An 18,122-nucleotide genomic window follows, 5' to 3' on the forward strand; every position below is an offset into this window, starting at 1 on the left:
AAAATGAAATGTTTAACTAATTGAAAAAATCTACTTTAGCCGATTAGTTTCACTTTGCACTATACACTTTCCGCACTGCTATACGGTTCTATAGTAAAATTAAATCTAAGCAATTAATGATTGTAAGTACAAAAAAAATGTCTATTTTATCTATACTAACTATACAATATTACTTTCGACTATGTAAAAGTACTGACAAATTATCTACGTATGCATGTGTTAAAATATCTACAATGAATTAAGTGAATATAATATATAATTACATTTTTTTAGATATTAATATTAGTTTTTTTAAATATAATTTTAAATTTTAATCGTTTACACACGATACGATATTAATTCATGTGGCATATAAATGTGTGTATATAACATAATATGCATGCATTGGTGGTACAGTGTGAAGTGTGGCATGAGATCCCAGATTCCCACATAATAATCGTAACTATTATTTCATAATCAGTTATATAGTATATATATACTATATAACTTCTTTCTACAAAATATATAGGTGAGTAGATAATCCGTTTCACTGTGGACGAAGTCATCTGAATTTTTTCGGTCATTGTCGTTTAAACTGCAGATTATGCTGCAGGTATGCAAATACTGCGGAAAACATCGAAAAATTGTCATCGATATTTTATGATACCTACACATAACGATGTTACGTAACTAAAATATTTATACCAAGCACATGCATTTGTGGGTAGGTTAAACCTAACCTACTAGGTTTGTCGCTATACTGGTATCTTACACGTTATGTGGAAGTTATTAAATATACAGCAATAGTGCCAACATTCAATACCAATTGTTAAATAAACCTATAGAAACGTAGAGTTAATGGGGTCGGTATGTGTGCATTATTTAAAACAAGATTTTAACTTAAAATGCAAGGGGAAAAGACATCTGTAATTTTTAATAGCCCCTAATGTGTGCGAGAGTGTATGCAGTATAATAGTATAGTATACACAATACAAGGGATAAAAAGTAAGCTTAACACAAATCGTATTTTCGCCCTACAGTTCGCGCACGTGCATTATCTTGTGTAGTTGTGTTTTTGTGCATACTGTATCGTATGAGAAGAAAATATATATTGTATACGAATGATTGCAGTTTGTATTTATTGTTGCAGGTTGCATATATAAGACTATGTAAGTATTACCCCTTAAAGAAATGTGTGGAGTATACTAATCACTGTCCTTATAATTATGCAGTATAGGTGATAAGAACTATTCATATTATAAAACACAAGAAGGAACCACTCTGTAGACAATGCAACGAACCACTCTCAATCATACACATAGTTCTAGCTGTCCGCTATTCTTCAACGCAAGAAATATCCTTAACCAATCATTGCAATCTTTATCGATAAAGGAAACACTAGGAGAGCATAATACGCACTTAATCCATAGCTTCTTCAAATCTATCAGCATCGAATCAACAATTTAATATTGAAAAAGACAGTATTACTAACGAAAATGTTAATATATACAATCCTGTAAAAACTAATAACCCCATAACCATTGTATAATAAATCACCAAACACGACTAAACTATCTATTAATAATAATGTAAATACAATCGCAGGCTATAATGACCTAGCTGTTAAAGATTTTATACTCAAAAAAAAAAATAATAATAATAATAAATAAATGAAATAAGTAATACGCATATTTTATATAATATTGGTATTTGGTACATAACGGCGCCGCGCTGCATGCGCTTAAACAATAATTGTGCATTATAAATTATGATAATATACTGGACTCGTTTCCGGATTCGTACACAGGCACGGTAATTAGTGAAAAATCCGTATCCTACAATTTCATCAGTAGCTGTGGAGTAGTACGTAATAAATATATATAATATTATATAGATCGCTCGACTGTTTACATCGTCGCGTAATATACCGATGATGCACTTGCGCCGTCCGCGCTGCAGTGTACGCGAAGCATTACAACAGAGGTGATAATCGAACATTTATATATACGACGCGGATGGCGTCCGTGAACCTATAATATCATATAAATTACAACAGCGCCACAATCAAGTAGGCATGATTTATAACACCATATTATTATTATATTTTATCAGTCTATTATATAATAATGATGACCACCAAAGACATGTATTTCCGAAAAAATCGAAAATTTTATATCCCAAGTTTGTTTTACATGCAATATGCATCTTTAAACGTGCACAATATGTGCAGCTCTCGTGCGAGATTCGGAGTGTGATGTACTGATGTATCTATTTCTAAATGAAATTTGCAGTTACACGTTTGATATGGTAAGTTCATGGTCATATAATATTAAATACACGAACATGAAACGCCATAATTATTATAATAACACGAATAGTTATTGCAGTGCGATGTATGTTTTGTAATAATTCATCATTCAATTTTACATAGCAACAGCGCAACAGTGATTCCTACTGCAACCTATATATTAAAATATAGTAGTCACGTTTTGATTTTCGTAAAAAATATTAGTTATTACAATTATAATTCAAACTAGGACTACTGCAGTCTGTAGCGTAGAAAAGTAAATGATAATATGACGATTTGAGTCGAGTATGCAATGCACATATACTAAACTATATATATATATATATATATATATATATAATATATAGGGACCAAAACACATATTTCCCCAACTATTAGAAAGTTTATATTTAAGATTCATTTTTTCGATCCACCCTAGTTAGTATGCATATATGTATAGCTGCCAACTGATATGATATGCGCTTTAGTTGTAGTCCACTATTTCGAAACTATTTTTTTTTTCAGTATTCTTTGAGTTTTCACACAGTGATCTTATCGCAACAATGATAATATTCACTAATCGTCTGCAAACGTGAAGTTTTTTCTTCTTCGTTTGTCGTAAGCTCGTTCGTTACAGGACGCTCGACGTGGTCAACCGTGCGTTACCGCAACCGCAGTACAATAGTACATGTACAGACAATATAACATATTATAATATTGGTCTATGCAGGGTATGCAGTATCGACATAATAACGCGCGAGGTACCTTATAACCGCATTTCACGTTGCGGTCGAGAGGGGTCAGCCAAAACGAAGACTAGGGAATATTATAATATATCTAATATAATACTATTATTATGCACCATACCACCCGAAGACGACCTCAAAAACGAGCACATCTCGCGCATACCCATAAACCGTTTATATTATTATATATAATAATATAATATAACATTAAACATCGTCTTGTTCATTGTGTCACCACACCACCGAGACGCCGTCGCTGTTGCGCAATGGTCGCCGGTCGTAGATACTTGTATAATGGCCATAATAATATAATATTAGCTATACTGCAGGCATGCAACAGGCGGTATTGTTGGCTTACAAACCGCGATAAACTGGGATCACGCACATTATATATATATATATATATATATATTATATATTGTATACTTTAGGTATATCATATATAACCATTATATTTATAGGTGGCATACGTTAGTGGTGTATATTTTATATTAACCTAACCGTCATTGCGGTCGTGCGGTAATAATAGGTATTTGAATCTTCACGACTAATTGGGCGGCGGCATCCATCTGCTGTATTACAATATATGGAGGTATAGGTATATAAATAAGTGGTCTGAAGATTTATTACCGGGTATTCGTACACACATAAGTCTCATCCAACCCCATCGTATATTATATTGCAACGGCTATGTCATTTAATCCCGTGGGTTAGTATACTTATGGTCTTCCTTTGCATGCATAATATTGGTTGATGGTGTGAATAATGTATCTGTATAATACTGCAGCTTAGGTACTTGCAATAATAATGAACACGCGGAGTGGCGATCGTGTCTTGTATTTATTTACGCACATTTTTGTAATGTATTGTGTATATATATATATATATATAATTATCATAATATGCAGAGAGCGTTTCGTCTTCCGGCCTATAAGCGTCCGCGTGCAGTTCGTGACGCGATATAACTGCATATATGTATGAACTGTGACATTGTTATTGGTATGTGTGTGGATATTATAATATATAGGCTTGTCTAACCACCACCATTACAAGCTAAAGCTCCTGCACTCTCGGTATGTCTTGAGGACGAGAATATTATATGAGATAGGCAATCACCTGTAATTATATTTAACAGCTATATCTGTCGGGAACCGGAGAGCCGTTTGTGGTTTCGATTTATGCACTACAATCCGCGAAGAGTCAATAATCTTTTTTATAATCATTTATAATCAGAGATGGGCGTAATACACATCACTTCGTAGAAATAAAAGTCTATGAAAATAAGTTTTGCCTATGGATTTCTAATATTTTCAAATTCCTACGCTAAAAACTTACGTAGTGGAATCTTTTAATCGATTTTCAAGCTTTTTTGACCAACTAAATAAAATTGTTTTAATCAACAGTTTAAAAAAATATCAAAAATTCAAACTTCCTTTAAAAAGGTTCCTTAAAATTAGTATAAATATTTCAAAAAATTCATTCGTGTATAGCAAAATTATAATTTAATTAATATTATAGAAGAATTTTTCAATTTTCTGATATTAATATGTTTTTGAATAATAACTGCAAAATAACAATGCTTGAATATATACCTACAATGTCATTAAAATTTTAAACTTCATTGATCAATAAAATGCATGTGGCATTATTTAAATTTTTTAACTTTTTGTTGGAATTATAAATAACCTATATTGAATTATATTTCCAAGCTTTTTTAATTTTCACTCAATTACAACAATATTTTAAAATATATAAATCGAAAAAAACAACTCCAACATTCTATAAGTAGATAAAACAAAGAAGCCAAGATGTTTTGATTATTAATTCAAGTCATTAAAATTATGTATTTTTGAATTTTAACATATAGAAACAAAATAGATTTATTAAAAACTGATCTTGCGAGAAATTTTAGTTTTTTTAACATTTTATCTTTTTTTTTTTGGAGAGGGAGAGTTAAGGGTTTCTCCGAATGGTATCTAATTATTCCATGCCGAAATGTTTACTCAAGGTAGAATGTTATATTTACGTAATAAGTAATCACTAAATACTACGTAATAACTAATTATAAGTAATAATTAAGGAACCCTTAGGATTTATATTTAATACATTTTGTAGTAAGATAATCAAATAATAAATTTTTTGCTTAAAACATTAAAATATTATAAATCATTGAACTTTGAACGCCCGCAATACCTACATGATTATATTCTATATGTGATAAGTCGTTTGTTTAAATCGTTTTTTAGATTCTGAATGAAGTGATGAATGTATTGATTTTACAATAATGTATGCTTTTTTTTGTGTCTGTCATCACGCTTTGCCGCTTTGGAGTAGAAACGATGCTTTGATTTTTGACTGCAGCCCCTCTTTGAAAAGGAAAATTTATCTGGTTGGTACTTTGGGGAGTCAAAAGTAAATTTGGGATTTTTACACATAATCAGTTTTCGACAAAATTGATTTTTTTTATTTTGCTGTAACTCAAAAATGAATCATTATAATACTTGAATTTCCACCTCATGTTTATATTACCGTTATATATTTACGATTAAATTTCAAAAATATTTTGACATATAACATTATCTTATGATATTTTCGATTTTTCTAAGTTTTTTTTTTTTGAAATGCCTTTAAAAAAAATTTGGCTCTCCAAAAATCTTTAAAATTTAATACAAGGTTTATTATAAGGTGTACCTACTTATTGTTGTAAAAAAAAATCGGAAATCGTTAGTCACAATTTTTGTTTATTAGCATTTAAAGTCCAAATGATGTTTACGAAATATGTCAAAATCACGAAAATTTGCATGGAATTATGATATAATTTAAATATAGGTAATATAATGTATCCTAGACTCGTTTTTTGTGTACAATGATACCTGTCATTGCATTCAAATTTAATACATCCATTATAGTGACCTATACTATCCATCTCTACTATGCAGCAGACTGCAGAGTGACACACACTTTTTTAAATAGTATATTTTTCGATTTGTGTAAATTAGTGACTCCGTTATAATTTATATTAATATAGTAAAATCAAAAGCTATATGCCTCTATTGATGTGTCACATTATAATATTAAGCCATCACTTCATATATATATATATATGTATTAGCTAACGCGTTGTATGTTGTCATGTATTAATACGGCTTTATATTATGGACTTTTTTTTTTTTAATTAGCAATGGCTTGTATTTAATAATAATATAATATATACCTATTAGTTTATACTACGATTACATCAATTAATTAGATGAAATTACATGAATTTTATTCCTGAAACCTGTGATTGTCATATGGGTTTCAGGAATAAAATTGGTTTCAACTCGTCAAAATAATATTTGTTTACACAAAACATTTTGTGCGATCGTTTTTACAACAGACGTCGACCTTACAATTATTAGAATTTGAAATTTTTTTTTATTATCCATCGACTTTATGATTTCACCCTGACTACATAAACCACCAGGCACCAACTAACTCTATGCAAAAAACCTTCAACTGTCTAACAGATATGATTTAGAGTAAAAGATTGCTTGGTAAATACCTACTTAATATTACAATTATCTCTAGTCAAATAAATTTTAAAGATAAAATAAATATCATCAAAAACGATGTTTTGTAATTGGTAATTACTATTTCTTAATAAATATAATGGGTAACTAGATTAATAATAGTAATATACTTTTCCTGTTACATAATCACATAACGGTATTAATACATAACTTTTTTTAACGAACTTATACACAGAATATGAATTGATATATTTTAAGGTCATCAATTAAATCGAGAAAATTTGCAGTTATTTATTAACCTGTTAGATACCTATTATATATATATATATATATATATAATATGTCATATGAGAATAGATCCTTATATTTGATTAGTAATACTTATATTACACGATTTGGATTAAAAATTATTATCGGGATAAAGAATTTTGTGTTGTATTATGTGGACTATAAAAATAATAAAACTAGTTAGAATATATTATTATTTATAGAAATTAAAGTATCTATATAATTATTATATATAATAATATGCATAATGTATATTGTATAATTATATTAACTATATTATTATAATTTATAACTATTTACAACAGTATATATAGCATAACATACGATTATTCTAACGTAGATAAGTTTAACAACGTGAAAACTAATTAAAAATAATATATATAGTTGGTTACATAAAATACGATGAAAACCATAATTCGTACTACCACGGTGTGTGATCGTAAATTATACACTTTTTAAAGAACTAACTATTGTTATGAAATGGCCCATTTAGAGTATGCTATTCACTATTCAATGTACTAGCCAATAGCTATTTATTACATGATAAAGTAGCAATATTGGACTTTAATAAAAGTATACCCATATGTATTGATGTGTTGATCTTTTGTCCGAATATAATATAATATATATCATGCTCACTCGATCCGCATTGTTATTATTATCATAAATTCAATACTCCACACAAAGTATATTTTAATATTTTATAACTGTCGTCACTATACATGTATATTTTTAACGTTACAGGGTAGTTTTTTATTTTTTTTATGATTTTTTATTCAGGGGAGGGGGTCATTACTCATATATTATGTAGTAACTGTACACAGATTAAATTAACAATATAATCAGAGCGTTACAATAATTCCTCATCACTCATTCATAGAGGTATAATGTGAGTACGACAGCGGATCCGTTCATTTTGACATAGTTTAAACATTGGGTTAAATTAATTAAGGTAATTATCAAATTAGATAAGACTATCTTACATTAGCATTGTCTTGTGAAGGTTTTTGTTTGCAAAATGTTTTTCGTGTTATTTTCTTATACGGTACGATGAATTTAATTAAAATATAACATCTAAAACAATGAATTAAGTGTCATTGGATGAAGCCTAGGACAGGAATATATAAATAATAAATATTTAAATTTTTTAACTACCTAATAATATTAACAACGGATACAACAGGTCTATCCTATCTTTTGTATCTTACACTAAGTATGTAATAATAATATAGTATTATTATAATACTATTATTGAATTAATTACGTTTATTATAAAATATATGAACATAATTAATTTAAGATAATTCAGCATAGTCATTTATAATATACAAATAGTAAATACACCAATGTGGTATAAGATTATAAGAGATAATAATAAGGTAATTTTAAATTTTCAAGTGATATAACAGTAACTAATTATAATATTATAATTCTTTAATTCATAATATACAAAATTTTCAAGAAGAAGAATTCGATACATATCGACTGGGAATAGTATTAGGTATACCGACTCGTATCGAAGTCTAAGCTCAATGCAGGTCGGTATATTGCTCGTATATTGAACGTGTAACTTCTTGAACCGTCAAAATTAAATCGATACGTATCGATACATTCCAATTTCCTCCTTGAAAATCTTGATATAATGTTGGCGGAAAAATTTTAGAGTGAAAAAATATTCATTGTTAAGTTTATGTACATAGTATATTATATTATTATATATATATATATATATATATATTGTCATCACTTATCACAATGTTATAGCATGAAAAAAATTACAATTTCTAAAAATGTGTTTTTTTTAAATCTCATATTTGCATCATATGTAATACATATATTTTTGTTTTGAACTCAGAAACGATTTCGGGTTTTACCCCGGATGTACAGACTCGACCGTGGAGCTTCCACAAGATGCGGACATAATATGTTCTTATAATATTAATTATTATATTTCTATGTGCGTATTAAAACGTATAATACATATTTTATCGATTCATATATTAAATGTTGAGTTTTGTAAACACGAAAACAAAAATAATAATAATATAATGTGGTCGAGACGGCGGCAGCGAGAGGAGGTCGGGCAGTATTATTAATATTATTATTGTTGTATCCAGTCTGGACGCCCGTTTACCTTGCAAGGACGGTCACCAACACGTAAACATTAGACTGGTTAGATTCTCTATTCAGCATAGGTATAAGCATACACACATACGCGAGTATAATACGTATCGGATTGCACTTATCGTAGGTCACGAGCGTAAGGACCTTTTTGTTTTTATGTTTGGTTTTTGGGAGGGAGCTCCGAGGGTATATATAATATATATATATACATACGTACGCGTGGTCCGATGAAAGTAATCGATATGTATATACATTATGTACAAGTGTGTTTGCTGTGAGCTTGATCTCAAGGTTCCTGGGAAGATCGTGTATGGTAAAATTCCAAGATAAACACAAATATACTATCTCAAGTCCGCGGAGAGAACTGATATCGAAAAAAGAAAAAAACAGGATCTATAATATGCGTATTACTTCGTATGTGTAATACGTACGTATGCGTGTATATTAATATTATATTATTGTACCTACACATGCCATTACAACACCATCATTATCCAAGTCACAAAAATGCATACCCCCCAAATCGATTCCAAATCATGCGGACGACCTCGTTTATGATACATTGATACAATAAATAATATAATAGACTATTGATCTCCGAATGATATTCTAAAAACATATCATTGCCTAATAACATCCAAAACGTATTTCAAAGTCCAAAGCGTATTGGACAATATTTTGATTTTTGACTGTGTACGACGATATTTGTTTTATGCACAGCACTACAGCGTAATATAGAAATACCTGCGAGAATTATATATAATAATTTAAATATAAGATATTAATATACGATTCTTTTCATAATTAACAAATAATATTTGCTCTCAATTCGATTGTTATATTATATCTACTTTAGTAAACTACAATTCGTACACAAATAAAAAAAAACCGGAATATTTTAAAACGTATAGACATTTTACCAAAGGTGGGCATTAACTAGTTAAAAAGTTAAAGTTAAGTTAAAAAGTTAATTTTTTTTTAACTTTTTAACTTAACTAGTTAGTTTGTTTTCTAATTAACTTATGAACTTAACTAGTTTAATTTACAGTTGAAATAACTTAGCTTTTATCAGTTGATTTTAAAATAAAACCAATAAGTTAAAATCATTTTGAAATTTTTCGTTTATACGTAAATATTACTTCATCAGTATAAAATAAAGATAATCCAATAATATAATAACACAAACATTTCTATACTTTTTCTTGATAACATAATTTTGAGTATAATATATTTTATTTGCAGTACAAATAAGTAATAACAATAATTTTAAATTTATTATCGATAAGAAAAATACAGCTGACCACCAGATTCTGAAAATCGGAAACAAAGTTCTAAAAATAACTTGAAAACTAAATTATCGTTTAAAGTAAATAGTGTATATTTATTTATAATTGATAATATTATGCTGGTCTATACTTGTAGTCTGTAGACAATAATACAATATTATGAATTATAGTGCGCATGCATCGACCAGTCCCTTACGTTGTTCGTTGTTCGTAATCGTACTTTGTCATAATCAAATTGATTTATAATTTATAAATTAGAAACTAGAAAGACACATTAACTCTTTATGTGATTTACTTAATAATTAAAAAAAAAATAGATTAACTTTTTTTAAACTGAGTTAAGTTAATTTTTTTTTCCATATTAACTTTTAACTTATCGAGTTAAATTTATAATGTGTTAACTGTTAACTTTTAACTTATCGATCTTGTGTCCTCTTAACTTAACTTAACTTGAGTTAATTATTTTCATTAACTTGCCCACCTTTGCATTTTACTATTGAAACCCTTTAGTACCTACCAAATTACCAACTAGATCCAAATGTCTTCAATTGACCACCCTCAAATCCTCAAGAAATCAAGATGATTTTTATTTGTATTGCTCTAAAAGCGATGACAGACAAAAAAAACCACATACCTACATCATTAAAAAACCATTACATTCACTGCTCCGCTCCAAATCTAAAACAATAGTTTATATCTCAGACTTTATTATGCATGTAAACATTGTAACATGTAATATCACTAAAATACTGTTAAAGTCTATAATCTATATCAAACACACTACACACATAATTATTTTGGCGCAGAAAAGGTTAATGGAAAAATGTTATACAGTAAAGAATATTACACATCAAAACCTCACTTTCGCTCTCACTTCAATCGCACAACACTTAATTCAATAATTATAAGACATAAGCTATGAGTGTAATAGCCTAGACACTTGGTAACCCCAACACTCCATTATTCGATGGAGACATTAAAGTTTGTTTTTGAGTATAGTTCTACCAGAATTTGACGAAGAAAATGTTTTTGATTATAGAAATCTAGTTATATTGTGCAACACGAACAATCACGATCTAAAATAACACTCTTAATTCATATGTTATAACACTATTTTATTCCTGCAATCTTCTCCTGGTTGTAAATATATAAATGTATCTATTGATATTTTTTAAATATTAATTTGCTAAACTATTAAAAGTAAAAACATTATATAGCAATGAATAGCTTATAAGAAATAAATGTGTATACATAAAATGAACCTATATATTTAAAGTAATAATAAAAAAAGTCATACGAAAGTAAATCTATATAGTATATAAATAAGTTGGCTCTCCAGTAACCAGAATGAAGGTACGGGAAATCTCTTATGAAATTAAAAGACGGTCAAAAATATCCACACTGCCCCTCCCCCCCCCCCCCCAACAATCCGATCAAGGGACACCTGAACCGATGCGGTACAGTCGTTAATTTGAATGTAAAAATTGTAGCATATTATTATATTCATGTGGTTATAGACGGCCTGCAGCTGCGATTTTTGCGAATTTCGCCCGATTTGGGCACGGTTTATAGAAGTGCACCAACACCGCGGGAATGGCTTGGAAATCAACAGTAATCTGCAGAAATTCATTGCCAACGGTTAGACGCAATAATAATCGTCAGCTTGCTGCCATAATGTATACAGGTAATCGATATTTCGCCACGGCGGCGGCGGCGGCGGCGGTTGATCGTGACACGCGGACAGTCGTGTTTCACATAATATGCACACTCAGTACTCGCATTATATTATATACATGCAAAATATTAGTACGCGACACGCGGCGGCGGCGATAGATTAAAATCTCATCGTCGCATACGGCGATTATCCTGTACGCAAAACTTAGTCGTGGGTATAGATACATAGCGGTAACAGTGATCAGCCTGCTAGTGCGGGGTATAGCGAGTAGTGGTAACTGTGGTAGTGCGTGTCGCGGTATAATCATAATAATATTGTACAGTGGTGACGTGCGCGTGCGCGTATGAACTCACTCGTGGCGCGAATTATCATAATAATAATAATAATAATAATATTATATTATTGTGCGCGTCGCGATATTTATAGTCCGCGAAGGGCAAAATCGAAGGACGGTGTCTCGACTTGCGCTGCCCCCCGGACAGTCGTACCGGGATTATCAAACAGTTACGCAGGCGATCGTACTTGCCGGGTGGTTCAGATAAATTCAAAAATAATTACAAATTACAAACATCGGGTACTCGTATTTTGCACACCGTAATACCTCATACCACGCATATGGCGTACACTTAGGCAATGTGAAGCGCCGAAGTGACCGGAAACTATTATACTACCACCAGCCTTATATAATATATAATATAACTTATAGAACCACTACGCCATATCGAATTTCAAAAGTCCAAGCTATTTAACTACCTATCGAGTTACGGTAACCTATGAGTTATCACCTAGAGCCCTACAGGAAAAATTCCTTTATATTTATATAGATATGATGAGTGATATTTGGCTTTTAAACAACATATAATTTTTATAAAAAGGTGTAAATGTGTAACGCACCGCATCTTACAGACTATACAGTATTAATATTAAATAATATATTAATATATTATGTTTATGGCCAATCACTTATTAAAACTACGAGTGCACTCTGTCATTCATATGCATGTTCAGTGCTCCCTCTCAGTGCCAATAGGATTCGTTCATGTAGACCTAGATACCTACGACAGTAAGACGAATCTATAATAATAAATGCGTTTGTGTGTATATTAATGTTATTGTGTATATTAATATATTGAACCACCTCATTTAATTTTATTGTGAAATTACTGAAATTACATTATGTATCTTAGTGACAACGGATAACGGATAACTACAATAGCTTAGATTAGAAAACTCAAACTAAAATTTAATCTTGTGGCGTAAACATCCTAGTAGGTATAACAATCTACAGTATGGCTGTATCGAACATGTATAATACTATGATAATATACTTAATTAAAGCGGGTATCACAATAATCAATAGAGACCGATTTATAAACATTTTATATTATTATTATAGTTTATTGCATCAAAAAACTTTAAGTACCTAAAAAATATAGCTTAATTGTTATCTGTTGCGTTATTTTCAGTTCGGGATGAACAAAAAATATGTCTATTCACAAACATAATATATTATACGATGATGATATTATCAAAGAAACAAATAAATATAAATTTGTTACAAGGACGATGCACTGTCGTCGTTTGTACTCCGTATAGTACCTATCATTAAGTCTATTTCTAATGTATAAAATATAATCAAATACCTATGTACATATCTAAGTACAATGTACATATAGGTAAATACGAGAAAATTAAGGACTACACAAAGTAGGTAAATAAGTACCTCCTACAATCTATATGAAAGACAAGTGCTGCAATAATCAGAAAGTTAAAACGATTAGCCATGGTGGTTTAACCACCTACTGACTGTTGTGCATGTCCACCATATCCGAACAAAAAACTCGATAACATGAATTAACGCTTCGCAGTAGCTGTAATTACAAGAACACACACAGCAGTTAACGTTTGATGTATATAAATATAAAGTACATATGGTCGCGTCTGCAAATAAGTATAATTACAAGTTGCCAAACGTTTATGTTTATATATATTATGTATACATGTATGATGTATTATATACACAGTATATTATGTGTATATAATATACCATAATATACAATGCAATAGTATTTACTATTTATTTATTTGCAGTTTCGAGTGTTTAATTATTGCGTAGCCACCAATTGTTTAGTTAACTGTAAAAATCGACGTTAAGGTTCCCCTTGTTACAACAATATTGGTTTTAATATGTCCTCTCTCCCGAAGATAGCAACAAGCAATATGAAAAAATATGAACAGAAAATATTCAACCCATAGATGATAATTAAGAAATACAATGCTCGAATATACTACTGTAGAATTCAATATTTTAGTAGCGCTGCAGAAATATATAGTATACAAGAATACGTGATCTACTGATCTACATAACGTGAATTATATAACTACAAATTTTTTTATTTTTTTTTATTTTACAATTTGAAATACAAAATCTGCACAATAAGTATATAAATATGATATTATAATAGTAGCATGAATATTTTGAATTAAGAAATCACCCATTTGTGACACTTGCAGGATGGGAATTAAAGTACAAATTATGAACGGATAATATGTACTAGCAAATTATATCTATTATGTTATAAATACTGAATAATATGTATATCACATGATTATTTTAGACCAAGGTTTACTTGGATTTTCCAAACACATGTACAATTACAGTACAAGCACCTTAAACTTTCATGGAGATGGATATATTTTCACTTGAGAGGGTGCGGTGGTAAGAGGCGACTCCTTTGGGGAGGGGTTTTATCGGCCCTTCGGGAAATCCTTGCCAGTTAAGTATATTATGATAAAATTGATAGCTAACTGCAAGTAGTCGCTCACTACGGCTACCGGCTTTGGTCGCAAAACTTCGCTACATCTATTGACCGTGTATGAATATGTTATCGCTTAAAAGTTATAACTATGAAACGTATATTATATGACTTGTCGGTAGTCTGCTGTCTGCACGATTGTGCGAAACTTGCTGACAGTCGACTTCCGTGATAAATGGTAAACTTCTATATAATTCCTATCAGTTTGAAACGAAGTCTGAGCGAAATTTTATAGTTGTACCATCGTTCTTATGTGTAGGTGATATGTACCTACGCAGTTCCAACAGTTTTCCGAAGCGCGTGGTAAAATACGCTTTATAGATTTTCTTTCTTGTACTGTATGAATTAATTAATTTTTTTTTTTTAATACCATCGCGCAAAACAAACTTGTGATTCACAAGACGTTTATTAATGTAGGTATGCATAATAATGATATATAATTTAACGTTCGGTGTCAGGGTGGAAAATTAAAATGATATAAGTAAATAAAAATAATATTATTATGTACTCACGTAGTGTAGGTTATCAGTCTTTTGGTTGAGTCTCAGGTCGACGGAATTCCATTTGTCTACCAGAGCCTTGTTGACGCCAACGCCGTCGCCGAAACGAGGGTCCAACGCCAATGGCGATTGATTGTAAACGACCGAACAGTTGCCGGCCGGCGACGGGTTGATGTCGTCTGAACACAATCCCGCGACGCCACCGCCACTGGAGGTGGTGCTCGTGCTGCCGGTGCTGATGGTGCCGCCGCCAAACGCGGACGAGTACCCGGAAAAGCTGTCACCACCGCTACCAATACCACCCGCAGGCTTACGGCCGCTGTTGGTGCTACTGGTGCTGCTACTGCTGGTGCTATTACTACGGCACCGGCATCGGGCGCAGTGCCTGCAGCTCTTGACCCGTGGTATGCGGTCCGATTCCGCGGCGTATCTGAGTACGCCACTATCGGCATGTCCCGGCCACACCGGCCGCGGTATGCAGTACTGATGCACGTCGATGACACCCTCTTTGATGGGCGACAGCAGCCATGGCGCCGACTTCCTTTGCACCGGACTGCCCAACGATTCGTCCGAAGACGGTGGTGACGTACCGTTCCTCAGACTCTTCGTGGCCGGCGGTGAACCCTTGTCCAAGCTCGAGTGGTCCGAGGGCGGTTGGCTGTCGTACCCGGAACTACCACTTTTGTTCTTCCACGTCTCATTGTTGTTGTGGTGATGCACTTGCTCGTCATCCACATAAATCGGATTTATTCTGTAACAGCGTAAACATGAAACATAATCGGATTAGTCCCGTATATAGCAATAATATTCCTATGATCCAATGCCAAGTATTTATTTGATTTTGGAGACTATATATATAAATATAAATAATATATGATATAGTTATATTTATTCTAAAATTCAAATATAAAAAAATATTAATACTAGTGAATATTACTACCTATATATTATATATATATATATATATAAATTAAATCAATATCGTTGAATTATAATTTAGTAATATTATTTGAAACTTTGTTTTTTTTTTACTTAAAACCATTTAACCAAATTTTTTTATTCTGTTTCTATAAATATGTGTCTAAAAAAAAGTATTAGATACCTCCTAAAAGTCATAGTGTAATATAACATAATAATTTAACTATACTAGTAATTATTATACCGACTTATGGCTATATTATATTATACACTTCAGTCGCTTTCGACGACGATTAGAACTAATTACAACAATTATCATTATTCATTATTAATGAAAAACCTGAATTGGAATTATTTAGTATAATAAAAATCATACAGACAATTTGCAAGATTATCGTGTTTAATCAGTAAATACTTCATATTATATGGTATCAGATAATCAGGTAAAATGTGAAATTTTTATAAATCGATCTTCATAAACCTATATGTTGTTGATTATCCACGGAAAATTATTGTACTTATTGAATTCAAATATTAGAATATTCGTGATTAATATTATTATACGGGGATGAAACGAATAGGATTGGGTTATAGTTGATATGCTAAAAAAAGTTAAAAAATTATACAACCATACGTATAGAATTTAAAATCGAAATATTATATTGACTCATATTATTTAAGCGTATATTAATATATTATATTGAATTTATATGCTTAAACTTAGTAGTTAAGTATTAAATACTTGAAAATTATTTTAAAGAGATTCATTAAGACCATGATTTTTAGTTCCATGTGTAATTATAATATTAATTAATCGAATTTATATGTTATTTTTAGAGAGTAGTAGGGTACCATTGTTTTTATTAGAATGTGTAATGTGTACTTACAACTATTAAATCAAATATTCTGTACATTACTTATTATAATGGAATACGAATACCTGCAGATGACTAAAACCTAGATTATATTATAGCAATATTAATAAATATATATATATATATATTTATATTAAATTTATAGCCATATATGTATATATGAACAGAAAGTACTTGTTATATGCCAGTTATTCTGCACTAATAGTTTTCACTTATGTTACTTTTAACAAATTAAAGTAACATGATTTTCCCGTATTAAATACAGTTCAAAAATAATTTGAACTTTTAACTTAAGCGTAAGATGAACATCAAAACCCATTATTTTGGTAACATGTGTTCTCAAATACCAATTATACAAGCACGAGTGAGATTTAATAATTTGTTAAATTGTGCTACATTATAATTATTAGTAACATCTTATAAAAATACGAAAACAATTCTAAAAGAAAAAGGGATGGGTTTAGCATCTATTTCTATGGATAGTTTATGTTCAATAATATTTATATGAACAATTTATTAAGTATAAAAAAAAAACACAAATAAATTATGTAAGAAATGTTTAGGATTCTAATATACCTACATAATTTTATACCGAATCAACGAGTTGGTGAAGTTTTTTCGGCTGGATAATAACAACAAAATTAATTATCTGTTATTACAAAACATCAAATACACGTATTAAAATTAGTATAAGAAATATTTATGTTATATTACCTATCTATATAGGTAGTTCAACAGTACCTAGTAAATAGCTGTGATAATTACGACCATTCATATACATTGTATTATGCTCACACAACGTGGCGCGAACAAATCATGAATGAAAATGAAATTAAAGTTTTTATCACGGAAGGTTATACTTACACATATACTATTACGCTATAATATTATGTACAAATACAATAAATGAATCACGCAATGTTCATTTAGGTCTATAGAACTGTAATCATTGTATAGTACTTAATAGTTATAATATAGGTACATATACTTAAAATACCTTAGATGTTGGAAGTATTATGAATGTGTATATGGGATGTTTAAACAACAACGGATTGGATAACGTTTTTCAAGGTAAAATGACTTATTTGTAAATTATGCTTAATAATATGTAATTAC

At 30.3% G+C, this 18,122-nt stretch overlaps 1 protein-coding gene across 2 annotated transcripts in view; it reads right to left on the reverse strand.

The window, feature by feature from the left end:
• The window catches only part of LOC107164394 (uncharacterized), a 56,854-nt gene that overhangs the window by 23,899 nt on the left and 14,833 nt on the right, over positions 1-18,122 (reverse strand). For both annotated transcript variants that reach the window (XM_089220569.1, XM_015512204.2), the window contains exon 3: positions 15,226-15,964. In XM_089220569.1, coding sequence (XP_089076695.1) covers positions 15,226-15,964 — 739 coding nt within the window. The remainder of the gene's footprint in view (positions 1-15,225; positions 15,965-18,122) is intronic.

The sequence above is a fragment of the Diuraphis noxia genome, unplaced genomic scaffold (assembly GCF_037042655.1).
Source record: "Diuraphis noxia isolate RWA-SAM2 unplaced genomic scaffold, SU_Dnox_SAM2 contig0002, whole genome shotgun sequence".
Classification (NCBI taxonomy): domain Eukaryota; kingdom Metazoa; phylum Arthropoda; class Insecta; order Hemiptera; family Aphididae; genus Diuraphis; species Diuraphis noxia.